General features: G+C 35.9%; 1 protein-coding gene across 16 annotated transcripts in view; it reads left to right on the forward strand.

Moving 5' to 3' along the window:
- The window catches only part of BPTF (bromodomain PHD finger transcription factor), a 112,995-nt gene that overhangs the window by 66,053 nt on the left and 27,502 nt on the right, over window positions 1–19,440 (forward strand). For 8 of the 16 annotated variants that reach the window (XM_079798407.1, XM_079798415.1, XM_079798421.1 and 5 more), the window contains 10 exons: window positions 1,217–3,515; window positions 7,391–7,515; window positions 8,300–8,428; window positions 10,439–10,589; window positions 10,996–11,119; window positions 13,649–13,895; window positions 14,250–14,411; window positions 14,630–14,781; window positions 15,699–15,807; window positions 19,163–19,380. In XM_079798407.1, coding sequence (XP_079654533.1) covers window positions 1,217–3,515; window positions 7,391–7,515; window positions 8,300–8,428; window positions 10,439–10,589; window positions 10,996–11,119; window positions 13,649–13,895; window positions 14,250–14,411; window positions 14,630–14,781; window positions 15,699–15,807; window positions 19,163–19,380 — 3,716 coding nt within the window. The remainder of the gene's footprint in view (window positions 1–1,216; window positions 3,516–7,390; window positions 7,516–8,299; window positions 8,429–10,438; window positions 10,590–10,995; window positions 11,120–13,648; window positions 13,896–14,249; window positions 14,412–14,629; window positions 14,782–15,698; window positions 15,808–19,162; window positions 19,381–19,440) is intronic. The other 8 variants (XM_079798422.1, XM_079798409.1, XM_079798412.1 and 5 more) reach the window with 3 other exon arrangements.

Consider the following 19,440-nt stretch of genomic DNA (forward strand, 5'->3'; position numbering starts at 1 on the left):
AAAATATATTTTATTGATTTTTTACAGAGAGGAAGGGAGAGGAATAAAAAGTTAGAAACATCAATGAGAGAGAAACACTGATCAGCTGCCTCCTGCACACCCCCTACTGGGGATGTGCAGCAACCAAGGTACATGCCTTTGACCGGAATCGAACCTGGGACCCTTCAGTCCGCAGGCTGACGCTCTATCCACTGAGCCAAACCGGTTAGGGCTAGAATATATTCTTGACCCCCCCAAAAAAACCATATCCATTAGCATTCCCAATTCTCCCTTTTCCCCCTCCCCAGCCCAGTAATTTACTTTTTATCTCTATGATTTGCCTATCTTTACATTCCATATAAATGGAATCATGTAATATGTGGTCTTTGTGACTGGCCTTTTTCACTTAACCTAATGTTTTCAAGGTTCATTCATGTTGTAGCGTGTATCAATAGTCCTTCATTTAAAAATTTTTCGAATAATACTCGATTATATGGATATGCCACATTTTGTTTATTCATTCATGAGTTGATGGACATTTGTGTACTTTTTAATTTGGGGCTATTATGAATAATGCTGATATGAACATTTGTGTATAAGTTCTTATGTGGACTTATGTGGAATTGCTGGGTCATAAGATAATTCTACATTAAATGTTTTGAGGAGCATATATTGTGTTTTGTGAAAAGTTGTTTTTTAAAAGATAACCTAGATAATGCATGAGCCTTAAGATATATTTTTTAATATATATACCTTATATATATATTTTTTAATATATATATTCCGAGAGGAAGGGAGAGGGAGAGAGAGAGAAACATCAGTGATGAGAGAGAATCATTGATCGGGTGCCTCCTATATCCCCACACTGGGGATCGAGCCTGCAACCCAGGCATGTGCTCTGACCTGGTTCATAGGTGTACGTTCAACCACTGAGCCACGTTGACTGAGCAAAATATTTTTTAACTGTAAGATACTCTACATAGGATCTTAAATGAAGGTACTGGTGTATGCAGTAGCTATCATATAGCAAGTAATTTTACATTGTAGTAGTCCACTATTTTTAGATACTAAGAATTAGAATATTTAAATATTTGGAATATATTGATTTTTTTTACCTTTTATAACATTTAGCCGTCTATTAACCTATTTTAACCATATATTAGAAAATAAAAATATTATCGTGAATTATACTTTTAAGAGTAAAAATATCACTTATATACATGTCTTTGTTTTACAGATATAAAAGAAGACTTAGATTCTGACAATGATAGATCCTTTAAGGAAGAGCCAATGGAAATAGATGATGATGTGAAAACAGAGTCACATATAAACTGTCAGGAAAGTTCTCAAGTAGATGTGGTCAATGTCAGTGAGGGTTTTCATCTAAGGACTAGTTATAAAAAGAAAATTAAGTCATCCAAACTAGATGGACTTCTTGAAAGGAGAATTAAACAGTTTACACTGGAAGAAAAACAGCGACTTGAAAAAATGAAGTTGGAGGGTGGAATTAAGGGTGCAGGAAAGACCTCTACAAGTTCTTTGAAAAGTCTGTCTGAGTCACCAGTAATAACAAAAGCAAAAGAAGGGTGTCAAAGAGACTTGCTTAGACAAGAACAAAGTTCTAATGCAAGTAATGATAAATCTGAAGACTTTATTCAGGAATGCTCAGAAAGTGATTCCTCAATTCTAGGAATCAGTGATCCTGATCATACCACAAGTAAACTTTATCCAAAAGATCAAATGTCAGAGGACGTCTCCATTCAGAGCCCAGAGACAGACTGTCAGAAACAAAATTCTGTTGGAAATAACATAGATGAGAGGCTCTCTGAACCAGCCAGTAAAGGCTTGGAACCCAGTAAGATTAAAACAAAAGGAAGTGATTTTCTCATTGATGACTTTAAATTAGCCAGTGCAGATGAAATTGGTACTTTGATTTCTAAGAACAAAAAACCACTCACACCGCAGAATAATAACACCATTGTTTCTCCTTCCCAGAGCCCTTTATTTCCATCAGTATCTAAAAGTTCAGACAGAGATATCTCATCTCTGTCAAAAGCAATGGACTTTGAAGGAAAATTGGGGTGTCACTTTGAATATAACAGCACTTTGGAAAATAGTTCTGATACTATATCTATTCAAGACAGTGAAGAAGATATGATTGTTCAGAATAGCAATGACAGTGTTTCTGAGCAGTTCATAACTCAAGAACAAGGTATTGAAGGCATGGAACCATTGAAATGTGAGTTTGTTTCAGATAAGTCCACTGGAAAATGTGATGACAAACTTCAGGGTAAGATAACTGAAACAAATGGTAAAAAAACAAGTCAAGAACAAAAATTAGAGGAGAGACCAGTTAATAAATGTATTGATCAAATAAATCTAAAAAGTAGCACTGACAAAAAGAATAATGAAAATCGAGAGTCTGAAAAGAAAGGACAGAAAGCAAGTACTTTTCAAATTAATGGAAAAGATAATAAACCTAAAGTATATTTGAAAGGTGAATGCTTGAAAGAAATCTCTGAGAGTAAAGTAGTAAGTGGTGACGTTGAACCAAAGGTTAATAATATAAATAAAGCAATTCCTGAAAATGATATCAAATCTTTGACTGTTAAAGAATCTGTAAAACCATTCATGAATGGTGATGTCATCATGGAAGATTTTAATGAAAAAAACAACTTGGAAACAAAATCATGTTCACTGAGATCTTCAGATTCTGAACGTGACTACCAAGATGGCCTAGAAACCCTGCCCTTAACCAGAGAGAGTGAGAGAGCACAAACTACCACACCACCCCCATGTCCAGAAAGCAGTGCAGTGAATCAGGTGGAAGATATGGAAATTGAAACCTCAGAAGTTAAGAAAGTTTCTCCATCACCTATTACTTCTGGAGAGGAATCTAACCTCAGTAATGATTTTATTGATGAAAATGGCCTGCCCACCAACAAAGATGAAAATGTCAATGGAAATTTTAAAAGAAAAACAGTCATCACTGAAGTCACCACCATGACATCCACAGTGGCCACAGAGTCAAAAACTGTGATCAAAGTCGCAAAAGGTGATAAGCAAACTTTGGTCTCTTCCACAGAAAATTGTGCCAAATCTACTGTCACAACCACTACTACAACAGTCACAAAGCTTTCCACACCTTCCCCGGGCAGCAGTGTGGACATCATCTCTGTGAAGGAGCAGAGCAAAACGGTGGTCACCACAACAGTGACCGACTCGCTGACCACCGCAGGAGGCACTCTGGTAACATCTATGACTGTGAGCAAAGAATATTCCACAAGAGACAAAGTGAAACTCATGAAATTTTCAAGACCCAAGAAGACTCGTTCAGGTACAGCTCTACCATCCTATAGAAAGTTTCTCACCAAGAGCAGCAAGAAGAGCATATTTGTTTTGCCTAATGATGACTTAAAAAAGTTGGCCAGAAAAGGAGGAATCCGAGAAGTCCCTTATTTTAATTATAACGCTAAACCTGCCTTGGATATATGGCCATATCCTTCTCCTAGACCAACCTTCGGTATCACTTGGAGGTATGTATTTTAAAATGTATTTGGGGAAGGGAAGAAGTTTAAAATGATGATCTAAAATCCCTTAAAAAAAAAAAGAGAGAGATAATAGAGAAAAGACAGGGAAGCATATCTTTAAAGACTGAATATGTAAGGGAATCCTTTAAAATGAAAATTGATATTTTCACAAAACAAAAGAAACACAGTTGTTTTTGTGGTCTAACTTTCCAAATTATTGCCATGTGTGTGCTCTGGGAATGAGATAATCACAGAATTGGATAATCACCCATTTTCTGGAATGTGTGTATAGTTGACCCTTGAATAATTGAGGGTTGGGGCACTGAAGACTCTTACGCTCAAAAATCTGTGTATAACTTAAGTCAGCCCTTCGCTTACACGGATTCCTAATTGTAGATAAAAATGTATTTTATTTTTGTTAGATAATTCATAAAAACATAAGACATAGGAAACTTGCCTATAAATTACATTAAGGTTCATTATGTGGATATCTTCCTAATGTGATTTATTTGTATAATAAACATTTGTTCTGGAGTATTCTTATTTCTGTGAGTAAAGGTAGTCTCTGAGATTGCTTAGGAATTTTTTTTTAAGCCCAGAAATAAGCTTTGGGGATGAGTCATAAGTATGTAGTGTGAGAGCATAAAGTTTTGTTTGGAAAAGGATCTTACTTTTATGTATGTATGGTAATTTGCTTCTGCCCACAGAGGGACCAAGTTAGAAATAGTGCCTGGTTTTCCTAAATCCTAGACCAGTACTTGATCTGCTGTATCACATTTCACATATTTATCTTTGCTTTGTCCTTTTCATTTCCTTGTCTTTTTTTCTGTATACCCTTACAGTGGGAAAGGGTGGAACATAAACAAAAAGAGTTCTATGGGCCATACTCAGAAATTAGGAAGGATCTCAGTTATGCAGTTACATTTTATTAGGATCCTGAAGTTGATTACTTCTGCAAGTTACTGAGCAGGCTTCATTTTTGTGTATTTTTAATATGGTCCCAATTTCTTAAAGTTAAAAATCATGTTTTTTTTTTGGTTTCCTCTATATGACAGTATCATAAAAGACCAAAAAAAGTGTGTAAATGAATGCCCTCTATAAAGGAATTAACTTATTAATATGATCAGGCATAGTTGGTTTGACCAAGTTTTTATAACTCATCTTTTGATTTGAATTAAAATATCATCACTCCATTACACATTCAATAGAGACAGCTGAAAAGTACAATTTCTCTGCAGGGCCTGCAATGAAGGATTTGCAGAATCCTGCAGGGAATCAAGGAACTCTTCATTACAGTTCATGGATTTGTAGGATTACTCTGCACTTTTCTGCTTTCTTCATTGAGAGCGGTCCCAAAGTGTATCCTTGACTGTCCTGCAGGTAACTTCTTTCCCACTGGAAAAGTTACTGTGTACAAATACTTTAATTAAAATGACCTGGCAGTGGTGGAGGCCGATCTTTCTGCCTTTTTCTATTATGAAATGGAAGGTAGGCTCAACTGGGAAGCATTTTCTTTGGACCAGTTCTGCTCAAGTGTTGCCCAGGGCCCTTTTTTGCACGGCTGGGTTTCAGGAGCCCTGTATTGTTATGTTTTAATATGCACTCTGGGCACAATTTGTATCTGTTTAGTTAATTCCTCATTTTTAAATGGAAGGAAATACCTTCCTGTACATTTTAAACAGATACTGCCTTCAAAATATATGCTAACATCTTAATTTGCTAAAGTTGAAAGAAACATAATCCCTTCTGTCTAACAGGCATGGGTGAATATGTAAATTATTTATTACTTTAGAATGCATTTTTTTAAAAAAATGTATAGCTATAAAAAACATGCATGTGAAATGCATTTTTATACTTACACTTGAATAAAATATGTCTGATGTTTAGAGTAGGAGATAAGAATGCCAAAGGTGCATGTTCAATCTTGATTAATGTTAAGGCTGAGCCATATTGAATAAGTGAAACTTGTCTCATCTACTCATTAGGGCTTCTTTTTCCCTCCACTGTCCATTCCTTCCTCTCTTTTCCCTAGGCCCTGATTCCTTGTTTTATTACCACTTTGAACCAGTAGTTGTCGTAAAATGCAGGTCTATCCTGTGAATATTCTGATTGAACTTAGCAAACATTTAAAGGGGACTTGTTAACTACTGCTGAGCTGAGGAGAAAGTATTTGTCCCCCGTCCATCTCCTCTATGAGAAGTACTTCCCTTTGCAACCCATCCAATACTGGATAAATTTCAGAGGCCTTAATATAGATTGCCTTTGAGTCTCTGCCTTAATCCTTCTCTGCCTTAATCCTTCCACTTGGTGCAGCACATTCTGGCTCTGCCTTTGTCTCTCATGCCAGCGTCATCTCATGATGCACATCTACACCCCTTCCTGCCAGCCATAGCACACCAGATAGGGTTTTGGGGAAGAAGTGTGTGCTTTTTTACATTCCCTCCCATGCATCTGTGTGCCCCTTGCCTTCGGTCAGCCACCGCCACATCTTTTCATTTGAGTCACAAACAAAGCTCTGATTCACAACTCTGAGCCAAATCGGATGCCCCCCCCCCCCCCCACCTGTGCTTTTCTTTGTTACAGCTCCTGGGGACACATCAACAGATTATAACTCATTAATGTGTCCCCAGCTCCTTTCACTTACACACAGAAGGCACTCGAATTTATTTTTTTGAATGAATAAATGAATGAAAAGGCTGATAATGCATGAGATGTTTTCCCCACCTGATGTTGTTTCCATTGTAAAATAGAGATGCTTTCAAGTTGTTTGTAGAGAATGATTAGAGGAAGGAGAAAGAGCATGAGAAAACACTTCTCTTTTCAAATAGTGAGTCCAGAGTTCCTAAGGCATTTCTATAGGATGTGGTCTAAAAGTGACACACACTTCCTCCCTCCTAGGACATCCCTGCACTAGTTAACATTTACCCACTAATTAAAAAATTCTCCTGTGCAGGTCAGAGGATTCACAGGGTGATAACACAACGAATAAAATAATGGTGTCACAGGTGGAGATAGGAAATTAAGTTGCAGCAACTTTTTGGCTCGAGCTTTCCCTTTCTCACATCTTTCACTTTTCCAATTTAACATTAAGAATAGAAAGTATTGCCTTCCAAACTGTCTAAGATTTACTGTCTACCTCTGTAAGAGGAGGAAATTATTTAAATTGTATAAGTTTTCTCTACACTGCAATCAACCTTGTATTCATTTAAGTGTGTGGAAATGTCAACAAAGTATTTAATTACTCAAAGATTACTAGTAGAGAATTGACAGCCTCGGCCTGCTTTAAAATGTTTTATGGTTTAATTCCATTTTAAAACATGATATTCATTACAATTGTAAATTTGTTTTGAAATGTGTTTTTTTAGAAAGAAAAAAAAGAGATTACTCTATATTGTCCTTTTTTATTATTCATTATATTAGGATTCCAAAACTATACTAATGTTAAAGTGTTATTAGTGTTGGCAGTATTCATCATCCAGGAGTTCATGTTTTGCAGAGCCATCACTTGGACACAAAATTTTCTGTCTTATTTGGAAAATTTTTTGAGTTCAAAATTTAATTCTCTGTATTTGCTCTCCTTCATAATTTCCTAACACTTATTTTGAGATTAGGCTAAATTGATAAGATCTTCATAAATTGTTGCTGTATCTATCGTACAGTGAAGCATGCTTTTTGCACAGATTTATGTCATTTGAAGTGACTACCGATCCTTTTTAAATTGTTAGATGCATGTTGTACCTAGGAACAAAAACATTTCTTTTAAGGGACATATAATAGCCAAATTGCTTACAAAGCCATATTATAAATATTGAATGAGGACAAGAAATAGTCCTTCAGTTTAATAGAACATATATATGGTACTTCTTGGGTTTTTCTTTCAGGTATAGACTCCAGACTGTAAAGTCCTTAGCTGGAGTGAGCCTCATGTTACGCTTACTGTGGGCAAGTCTGAGATGGGATGACATGGCAGCCAAGGCTCCTCCAGGCGGAGGGACCACTCGCACAGGTAAGGGTTTTTGATTTTCTAGTTTAAACTTAAAGAGAAAATCACTTGACAGTTTGCTTAATTTTAAGTATATCTGATACTTATTAAAATACAGTGCTTATGTGTTAAAAATACAGCTTTGCTAAAGTTTGTCAGCACATGCTAGAAAATCCTGGGGGCAGGGAAGGAGGTTTCAAATTATAAGGTGAGTCACTTACATATGAACCAGTCTGAAATTTTAAAAGAGATTTATATTATAGAGCAGTGATTTTCAGCCGGTGTGCTGAGGCACACGTGATAGGCAAGAATTGTTAAAACAAGCAATACCTGACTATGAAGTCAGGGGACTGCTCTCCTCTCCTGTAGATTGTCAAATTAAAATGACAACAGCCAACACAGCCAAAGCCATCAGTGTGAATGAATCCAATCATACCTATTGTTGTTGTTGTTAGATTGGTAAAAAACAATATATTTTTTGCAGAATTTTAGTAATGAGTTTATGTGCCATGAGATGAAAAAAATTAAAAATTGCTGTTATAGAGTATAAATCATTTAAACGGGGACAGCTCAAACTCTATGCTTGCTGCCTCTCTCCTAGTGTTACTATTTTGGATGAGTTTGGCCACCAGGAACTAAGCTGCCCCAAACAGCATTTTGCTCAATTTAGAAATTTTCAAATATTTCCCTTGATCGTTAATAAAATGCTTCCAAAAGTTTGTTTCATGTGTGTTTCTTTTAAAGCAGCAAATGCTGTACCTAAATACTTTAGTTGCTTATTAATACTTTGTGAATTAAATCACCATAGAAACATCCGAAACTGAAATCACAACAACTGAAATAATTAAGAGACGAGATGTTGGTCCTTATGGCATTCGGTCTGAATACTGTATCAGGAAAATAATTTGCCCCATTGGAGTTCCGGAAGCACCAAAAGGTAAGGAATAGAAATAATTCTGTTCTTTGATTATTGACCTGTTAGCCACATTTTTTAATGAATTGAAGTTTCATTATAATTGTTTCTTTAACTCTTTATTCAACTTTTGAAAGAGATTATTTTTTATTACAAACTATTAAATTTTAAAAATTGTATTTAAGTAGTAAACACAGTAAAATTCCACTAGCCACATATTGATGCCCATAGGTAGTGTGCCAAGAATAGGAAGAGTACAAAGAGCTATAATAACACCTCTTATAATTAAAATGTGGAACAGTGATTGACACCGGACCACGTGCTCCAAGAGGGTAACCACCAAGTCCACCTGGTTTGCTGTAGTCCCAGCACCTGCTGCAGCAACTGACCTATAAGTGGTCATTGAAGATTTGTTGACTCAAGGATTAAAGATACTATAAAATACTTCCTTGTTCAGGGTAGAAATAATCTGAGAGGCTAAGGAGTACTCAGGAAACATTTATAGAGAGCCCACATAATAGGCACTGGATGGTAAATAAGTAGAAGAATGAGATCCAGCTCCCATTCTCAAGGAAGCAAAGAAAAGTTATATTAGTGTCATAATGTACTTGAGGACCAAAACTGTGAACACTAAAAAGAGCTCAGTAAGGTGTCCAGATTCAAGGTATATAGGCAAAAATCAATGGTTTTATTTTACATGTGCATAAAATATTTATGGAAAAACTTATTAAAAAATTAGTAAAAGGAAAATGCTGTTCTTAGAAACATACTATTTTATAAAAGTTAGTTTCCCCCAAATGTATAAATTTAATTTTTGAATATTGATTGAATTAACTCAAGTTCATCCTGGAGAATAAATGACTGAAAAAATGAGCTTTTTGAAAACAACACTGATGAGGGGCTGCCTGACCTAGTAAATATGAAATATTAGTATAATTAAAAATGTTGTCCTGTCCCTAGCCAGCTTGGCTCAGTGGATAGAGAGTCAGCCTGTGGACTGAAGGGTCGCGGGTTTGATTCCCTCAAGAGCATATGCCTGGGTTGCGGGTTCCATCCCCAATAGGGGGCGTGCAGAAGGCAGCCAATCAACGATTCTCTCTCATCATTGATGTTTCTATCTCTCTTTCCCTCTCCCTCCCTCTCTGAAATCAGTAAAAATATATATTTTTTTAAAATGTCCTGGAACAGTGCAAATGATAGGCAGAGACACAGATAGAAGAAGGTATTCCTGACCAGTCTTTAGTCTTTACCCCACAGCCTTCAATGCAAACCACTGCAATCTCCTAGACTCACTTTTCTTTGGCTTATATCACTTAGTACAGCTCAGCCCTGCTGCTGTTTTGGTTTCCTTCTGCTGCTTTCCTTTGATTCTACCGCTTCTTGTTCCCTAAAACATGAGAAGGTTCAATGCTTGTCTCTCCCTACTTTTTATTTTGAAAATTTTATCATTAGGATATTTTGCCTGTTCTTAATAGTTTTCAGATCTCTTTGTTATGTTGATAACTCTCAAGTTCCCCTTTTCAGTGCCTCGATAGGGAAATCAGATTACCAGAGTTGTACATGGTAAGGACACCCAGCCCAACTGTGGGAAGAATGAGCTGTGCTGCTTGAAGGAAGTTGTATCCATGTTGGGTTCTGAAGGATAAATAGGCATTGGTCCAGTGAGGGGTGGGTTCCCTCTGCCTAGAATAGTATTCCAGGCAGAGGGAACAGGCTGTGGAAAGGTTCAGAGGCCTTTGTATCTGGGGCCAGCAAATCATAGCCCATGAGCCTTAAACCACCTGCTGTTGTTAATAGGGTTTGATTGGAACACAGCCATACTTACTTATGTATTATCTTTGGCTCCTTTTGTGATACAAAGGCAGAGTTAAGAAGTTGTAGCAGAGACCATCTGGTCCACATAGTACTTACCATCTGGCTTTTCAAGAAAAAGTTTGCCAATCCCTGCTTTTCATGATATATAAGAGGAGATGCCAGAAGTACTATAATTTTAGGAGCTATATTGCTTAAAATACTCTGATTTCTTTTCCAAAGAAACACCTACACCCCAGAGGAAAGGCCTTCGATCAAGTGCATTACGGCCGAAGAGACCAGAAACGCCCAAGCAAACTGGCCCTGTTATTATTGAAACTTGGGTAGCAGAGGAAGAGTTGGAATTATGGGAGATCAGGGCGTTTGCTGAGAGGTAAGGAAATGGCTAATAAGTTATCAGATATTTGAAAATTTTATCACTTCAGAATTAAAGAAGTGATAATAGTTTATTCAATGGGTCCTGATGTTACTCTACCTTTTGATTTCAAATACTAGCAGTATATAATTTATTAATATACTGGGGGTTTTTTGGGGGGGGTGATGACAAATATGTGATATCTTAATCAATAAAGTAATAAAAAAATTTAAAAAATATATACTGGTTTTAACTTTATTCACTTGTGAGTTTACAGTTATCTTAATTTAAGTGTTTTATTTTTAAATAAAAATAATTTGATACCTCTTTATGATATAAAAGTCAACCAGATTTCACTTAATATTAGATGCCAGATGCCTAATAATGTATTTTCTGATAAGTTCTCCTTTTTCCCCCCCTGCAGAGTGGAGAAAGAAAAGGCACAAGCAGTTGAGCAACAAGCTAAGGTTAGTGAACAGAAGAAGGCAGAGGACTTCAAGGCCCAAATGGAGGCTCACCTCAAACAGCAGCGATTGGCTGCCCAGCAGGTGGGGGAGTTGGTACCAGTCCCACCTGGCAATGAATTGCCTTTTTTAGCCAATTTCATGCACACTGAAAGCATAGTAATGATACATTTGTGTAGTTTTATTTTTTAAGGGTATCTCAAATATATCTTAATTTCATTACTTGAAAGTAGCTCTGTGGCTACATCAAGTAGTAGTTTTGCAAAAAATATCCATATTTGGAGTACAATGTTTGAAATAACATTTATTTATTATCTTTATAATTTAGTGGATAGTTTCTAAAGGGATTTTTTTTCCCTGTAGAATTCCAATCCATAAAAATCTCTCTATTCTGTGAAAAGCAAATTGTACTAAAATTCTGAGTTTGTTGTAATTGATAACCATAAAACTATGGAAATGCTAAGAAAACATTGCCTGAATATTAGGGACCCACATAAGAATGATTGCCTCTTTTTTCTATTAAGGAGATACTATAAAACTTTTTAGCAAACTTGAATATAGCTTTAAAGATACAGATGAAATAGATACATGTCTTTTTATAATATCATTAAGTTACACATAACTTAAAATAATTATATTTTATATAAACTAGCTCTTCATTCCAAACTACATTTTCCCTCTCACATTTTATAAAACATTTTTTCAAATTCTTAGGTATCTTTTACATCAGTTTACTGTAGGTCATTATCTTCACTTACATCAAACTTTGAGATAACAGCACTTTTGAAATCTGTTCATTCATAGAAAAACTGGTTGGTTGTTGTTGTTTTTTGTATTTTCATTTTATGCATGTGTCTTGTCATCTCCACAATGTAACCTTAATGATTTACTTTTAAATTTTTCTTTAACATCCTTATTTACAAAGATAGTGAACATATCTAATTTTGAAGATTTAGCCTCAGGAAATAACTTCTAGATATGTATTCAGTATTTTTGCCTCCTTTATTTATTGATTTAATCAGATGATATGTCTAAATATCCAAAACTAAACTCCTTTTTTTCTGAGGAAATTATGTGAAATACATTATATTCAGGCATAGAGGATGTAGTCCTAAGAAGATTGGGTGTGATGTCATTGGTGAGTGGTTTCCAATGGCAGGAGATAGTTCAGAATTGGAATTGGATCTCAGCACTACCATTAACTAGCTCTGGCCTTGGGCCAGTTTCACAATCTCTCTGAGTCTCAGTTTTCTCATATTTAAATCACAATACCAGCAATGTTACTGGGTTGGTCTGAGCATTTAATGAAGGTAAAGTACCCATCATCAGGTTTGTAATCCATGCCACCTATCCTATATAATAAAAGCAAAAGCCTAATATGCTAAGTGTCTGACTATTTGACCAGTCACTATGACGCACACTGACCACCAGGGGGCAGATGCTCTGACCGGTAGGTTAGCTTGCTGCTGGGGTCCAGCCAGTCGGGTCTGGGCGAGATGGGCTGGACACGCCCTGGAGCCCTCCTGCGGTCCCTCCCCGGCTGCGATCATGTACTGGTAGGGTCCCTCAGCCTGGCCTGCACACTCTCGCAATTCGGGACCTCTCAAGGGATGTGGGAGCCGTTTTCAGCCCGATCCCTTGCAGGCCAGGCCAAGGGACCCCACCAGTGCACGAATCCATGCACCAGGCCACTAGTGTAAGCTTACCACCATCAAGTTTGTAAGCTGTCAGGAAATGTCATCAATCTATGATAAAATGTACACAAATTGTCTTTAATGACTAATATCTGAAAGATCAGATTATACCAGTCTACAGAATAGTTTAAAGTATTTTTCTGTAAAAATATTTGAGCTCAAAAATAATAAATCTAGAAAAATTGTTATATGATTTTTAGCTTGCTTAATTGCAGGTTTGCCATCTTTTTCTTTTTTTTAATATATTTTATTGTTTTTTTACAGAGAGGAAGGGAGAGGGATAGAGAGTTAGAAACATTGATGAGAGAGAAACATCAATCAGCTGCCTCCTGCACACTCCCTACTGGGGATGTGCCCGCAACCAAGATACATGCCCTTGACAGGAATCGAACCTGGGACCTTTCAGTCCGCAGGCCGATGCTCTATCCACCGAGCCAAACCGATTAGGGCCAGGTTTGCCATCTTGAATAGTTTGAACATTGACATGTTTTTTATGATTGGATAAATTAACATTACGGTAAACCAGAAACCTTTTACACTTAGTATTATTTGTTATCCTCTCTAAATAACCACTGCTGAGCAGCATTTCTGTGTCTGGTAAGATTACCCATGTCTCTATTATTTTCACTCTGAAAGCTTGGACATTTGTATAAGCTGAAAAAACTTGATAGTTTTTAAGTTTTTGTTAATGAAAAACTACTTTTAATAAAATATATGTGACTTAGAGTCATAAAAATATTTTCAACAAGGAATTAAATTCCAGGTAAATTTATATGGGCATATTTTCAAAAGTAAAATATTTTAGAAATATGGTACAGTTTCTTAGATTGGGAGAAATTCTAGGTGGACTTCTTGCAGAATGGTATTGTTTTTATTTAGAACTATTTTGGTTCATGTTTTCTCTCCCTGACTTTTCTAGAAACGGTTGGAACAGCAGAAACCTACAGTAATTTCAGCTTCCACGACTTCCCCAGCAAACAATACGACTAGTACCATATCTCCAGCACAGAAAGTTATGGTGGCCCCCTTAAGTGGCTCAGTTACAACTGGAACTAAAATGGTACTAACCACTAAAGTAGGATCTCCAGCTACAGTAACATTCCAGCAGAACAAGAACTTCCATCAGACCTTTGCTACATGGGTTAAGCAAGGCCAGTCAAATTCAGGTACACAACTGTGATTAAATAAAACATTGCTTTCATTCAAGAAAAAGAATTGCAATCGATTACCTACTGAAGTAAAACATTTCTTTAGAAATTATTTTTCTTCTGCAGCAGATTGAGCAAACAAGCTGTAGCCATTAGTTTGTTACAGATAATATCCATAATATTACATTAGCAAAACTCCTCTCTTACATTATTTCACTTTCAACATTTACATAGTTCACTTTGAGTAGAGAGGAATTTTTTTTTTTTAATACAAAATGAACCACAGTTCATGCATTGGTGCCCTTCCTAGAAGTCACTACGTTGCTGGTTATTTTAAATGTAAAGCTTATTAAATGTCTTATACCCTATTAGCCACCAGTACAGCTGCCACCTCTGCTACAACCATTGCCAGCACAGGTCAGACGTTCCAAATTACAGGCAATCCAGTCACTATGGCAGGAAAAGTAATTACCAAACTGCCACTTCCTGCAAACAGCAAGATTGTCGCTGTAAATGTGCCAGCAACACAAGGAGGTAAGGGAAATGTGAAGAGTTTTAATTCACATTTGCCAGATCATCCCGTTGCCATCATTTTTCATTTCCTTTTCACTGATTTCAGTCCTCGGATCTCACATTCTGTGTAGCCCACTGTAAAACCCTGCCACACATAGTTTCTCCCCAGAAACTGAGCAACAGCTATTGCTTTTTGTTAAAGGGGCAGTTGTTAATTACTATATCTTTTTTTTTTTAAGGCGTTGTTCAAGTACAGCAAAAAGTCCTGGGTATCATTCCATCAAGTACAGGTACAAGTCAGCAAACATTTACTTCATTCCAGCCCAGGACAGCAACAGTCACAATTAGGCCCAATACCACAGCCTCTGGAGGAACCACAAGCACTTCACAAGTAAGAATTCTTTATCTTGCTTTGAAATATTACTGACATCAGGTTATTAGAATGGACTTTTCCACAATTAATCTAGCTTCTAATTTTTCTTTGCCTTTTATTTAATCTATGACAAACTACTGATTTTAAAAAATATTGGTTATCTTTCTAAGTAAAAATGATACATGACAAACTTTATATTTAACATATACCTATTCGTATGTTAGTATTGTTTATGAATCATAAGAATTACTTTCTAGGATTTTATAAAGAAATCCTAGACCATATATAAAATAATGGTCAGCAGTGGACCAGACCAAAGGAAACTTACTATGCAGCTAGGAAATAGAATGAAAAATACAGTCTACAGCACACTAACTAGTTTGTAATCAGCTGATATGCACACGTGTTAGAGACATCATTTCTTTGGCACTAGTAACATGGAAAAGGTTTGCATTTTTGCAGACTTGAAAATGTTCTGATCCTAACTATAAAACTGAAAATAACATGCTCTGTGCTCTCTCCTTTAAAACTATGAAAGAACATTTGGTTTGTGATTTTACTCTTATATTCCCTGGATTACAGATATGGATTGGAGCTCAGGGAAAATAGAACGCAAAATTTTTCTGTGAGCAACTATGGTGGTTATAGATTAGAGCTTCACTGGGTCTTCTTGTTCCGTCCTTTTAGCCTATGGACTGTTCTTGGTGTCAATGACAAAGCATTTCATATGATCTCATTTAAATTCAATTTTCTGCCCTCAAAATTCCATCTTTACTCTGATGCTTAGTATAATTTAAAATGTGGTATCCAAGAGCCTCTGTCATTTCTATAGATTTGTTTATTAATATACAGTATTTAAAGATCTGTGTTCTAAGTCCATCATGCTTTTGTCTTTTAAGGACATTTTAACTTACTGTCTTTTGTGTCATTTATAGGTAATCACAGGGCCTCAGATCCGCCCTGGTATGACAGTGATTAGAACACCACTCCAACAGTCAACACTAGGAAAGACAATTATTCGAACACCTGTGGTGGTACAGCCAGGTACTCATCCATGCAGTATTACCATTTTACTTCTAAACAACCAGTTCATTAAATCTGTAATAATCTGTATTACTCTTTATACTAGAAAATACAAATTTGAATTAAGATTTTAAAACATAATAAATTTCTAATGCATCATAGTATGCATTTATAGATATTATTTCATTTCTGGCATTGCAAAATAGATCCAATTATGCTTATTAAAAATATTTTTTTAATTTCTAATAAATAGAATATTAGGGTGTCCCAAAAAATGTATACACACTTTAGCAATTGATAACTCAATTTTGAAAATGAAATGTATTTTAATAAACACTGCCTTTATAATTATTCAAAGTGTGTGTATACATTTCTGGGGACACCCTAATATTCTATTTACATTAAAATATTGGAGCAGAGAATGAGCAAAGAAAACACGGTCTGTATGTCAAAAGATGGAGATAAAATCAAGAAAACAGCTAATGCCCTATCCAGTTTGCCTCAGTGGATAGAGTGTTGGTCTGCAGACCAAAGGGTCCCAGGTTGGATTCCGCTCAAGAACACATTTCCTTGCTTGCAGGCTCCTTCCCGGCCCAGGCCCTGACTCTCCCACATCGATGTTTTTCTCTGTCTTTCCCTCTCTTTCACTCTCCCTAAAAACTAATGGAAAAATATCCTCAGGTGAGGATTAACAAACAAAAGAAAAGTAAAATAGCTAACAAGCATTTAAATGGAAAGCATAAAGCAAGATTATAAAGGTAGTGCCAGCCCTTCATTAATGTGAATAGGCTGAAGCTCCCATATTAAAATTTGAAGACTTTAAAGACTGAGCGAAGCCTGACTGGCATGGCTCAGTGGTTGAGCGTCGACCTATGAACCAGGAGGTCATGGTTTGATTCCCGGTCAGGGTACATGCCCAGGTTGCAAGCTTGATCCCCAGTGTGGGACATGCAAGAGGCAGCCAATCAATGATTCTTTCTCATCATTGATGTTTCTCTCTCTCTCCCTCTCCCTTCCTCTCTGAAATCAATAAAAATATATTTTAAAAAATAAAGACTGAGTGAAAAAAAATCCAACTGTACATTTTTGAGAAACATAAGTAAAATTAAGTTACACACAAAATGTTAAAGATGGACAAAGAAATAAAAAGAGGACCAGTGAGGAGGACAAGGATACTCTCACTAATATTGGACAGAGTAGAATTGGCTGTTTTTTAAAAGACTATATAGGGAAAAGAGGGTCATTTCTTATTGGCTTAAATAAGAAATGACCCTCTGGTTGCAATGAAGATGTAATCTTGGATCTTTATGAACTAAATAAGATTATCACTGAAATGTTTAAAAATTTTTTTTTGAAATCAAGGAGGGATTAACAGAAGCATAGAATATCAGAAACAGATTGTGTATCAACTATTGTACTTTCAGGAATACACAGTGGTTTTAAATATTTATGGACAATTTATACAAAAATGCTCATATAATGTGTCATGGGTCAAACCTTGATGAATTCTAAAAAGTAGAATGTTTATAGGCCACATTCTTTGTAATAAAACTCAAAATTGGTACTTAAGTATTATAGTAATAACCTTTACTTGCTTGTAAATTTAAAAATATGTGTTCTCGTAAGTAACTTTTAAGTTAAAGAAACATCAAATGTGTAATTTCAAACAGATTATCAAGTATCAACTAAGCTATGCTGCCAAAAGCTGAATTCAGAGGCAAATTCATTCTTTAACAAATGCTTGAGCACCTACTCTAGGTAATTGAACTATATTGGTGAATAAAACAGACCAAAAAAAAAATTATTAAATCTTAGAAAAATATTTAAATCGTAAATGAAAACAGGATGGAGGAAGTAAAATAAAAGTACTAATACAAGTAGAAAGCAGAAAATGTTTAAAGTTAAAAAGAGAATTATATACAAGTATCCTAGAGTTTCATTGTTCAATGAAATGGGCACTCAGTTGTGGTGAGAGTATGAATGATATAACCTTTCTAAAATGTAATTTACTACTATGTTCTTACTATTAACCTAGTAACTTTGGGGGGGAATTTATTCTAAGGCAATAATTAGAAGCACATAAAAATTGATAAGCAAGACTTTCACCATGGATTTATTTTAAGTGTGTGTGTGTATATATTCTAAAATGTCAAAATAGGTCCAATTTTATACATTATATTGAATACCAGCCATTAAAAGAAAAATACACAGAAATAATGCATTCACAGAAGGAAGAAAGGAAGTGAATATAAAACTTTAAAAATGTGATATTGTTCACAAAATGTAAAATTAGCTCCCAAATAATTACTTTTAGCAACTATTCCACTGGGTGGAAAAATCCCACCTGCCTTTTCTTCCAGTTTTAGCAAGTTAAATAAGAAATGGAAGTTTTTTTAGAAAACTGTAGAGCCATTCCAATTAAACTTTATTCATCCTTAGATTTTTACTGAACAATAACTATGGTAGCATTTTTTGAGTACTTTGAGTACAAGCATACCTCAAATACTACGGGTTTGGTCCCAGGACATCACAATAAAACAAATATTGCAATAAAGCAAGTTATAATCTTTTTGATGGTGGAGGGTCTTGCTTTCTGTTTTTTGTTTTTTTTTAAAAAAAGGTAACATCTGTAAAGCGCATTAAAGCCAAGCCCAATAAAACAAGGTATTGGTTAGGAAGGATATAGTGATCCTTCCCCTCCTACTTTTCTTACCTGCCACATAGCTGTAAGAAAAGCTTATTAAAAATTGACCGAGAGCCCTAGCTGATTTGGCTCAATGGACAGAGTGTCGGCCTGTGGACTGAAGGGTTCCAGGTTCGATTTCAGCCAAGGGCACATGCCCAGTAGGGGGCATGCAGGAGGCAGCCGATCAATGATTCTCTCATCATTGATGTTTCTATCTCTCTCTCCCTCTCCCTTCCTCTCTCAAATCAATAAAATATATATATTTTTAAATTGACCCAGAATATTCTAGATTCTATATGTTTTTGTTTAAAATTCATATGAATTTTATATTAAATTATTTTTAATGTTATATTCCTAAGGAAAGGCACTCTTATAAATGGCATATCTTACGTATTTTTCTGTCTTCCCTATTATCATTTTGGCTTTGGACATGCAGGAAGAATATTCACTATACTATAGGTAGCAGAAACTGAAGAATAGTTGTCAGTGATGTGATTGAAAACACGCTCACTGACAAGGTGTATCCTTTTGGGCTTGGATATATGTCTGAATGCATGCTTGAGCTGTCAGCATCCCATAAATCTTTTTTGGAAACTGAAAAGAATACATTCATCTGAAGTGTTGAACTATTTCAATTAAAAGTGCTGGTAAGGACATACAAGTATTTGTGATGTTTTGCTATTTGCCTAGGTACTCCTCAACAAGTGGTGACTCAGATCATCAGAGGGCAGCCTGTTTCCACTGCAATCTCTGCTCCTAATGCAGTTTCCTCAACACCTGGGCAGAAAGGGTTAACTTCAGGAACATCCACTGCAAATCTGCAGTCTTCAACCTCACCATCCCCTCGCCCCCAACAAGGACAGGTGAAGCTTACCATGGCTCAACTCACTCAGTTAACACAGGGCCATGTAAGTAACGCGACTTCATTTTAACTTTAGAGATGATCATATTTATCCCTGTAAGTTTAA

This window comes from Cnephaeus nilssonii (genome assembly GCF_951640355.1).
Source record: "Cnephaeus nilssonii genome assembly, chromosome: 19".
Lineage (NCBI taxonomy): Eukaryota > Metazoa > Chordata > Mammalia > Chiroptera > Vespertilionidae > Cnephaeus > Cnephaeus nilssonii.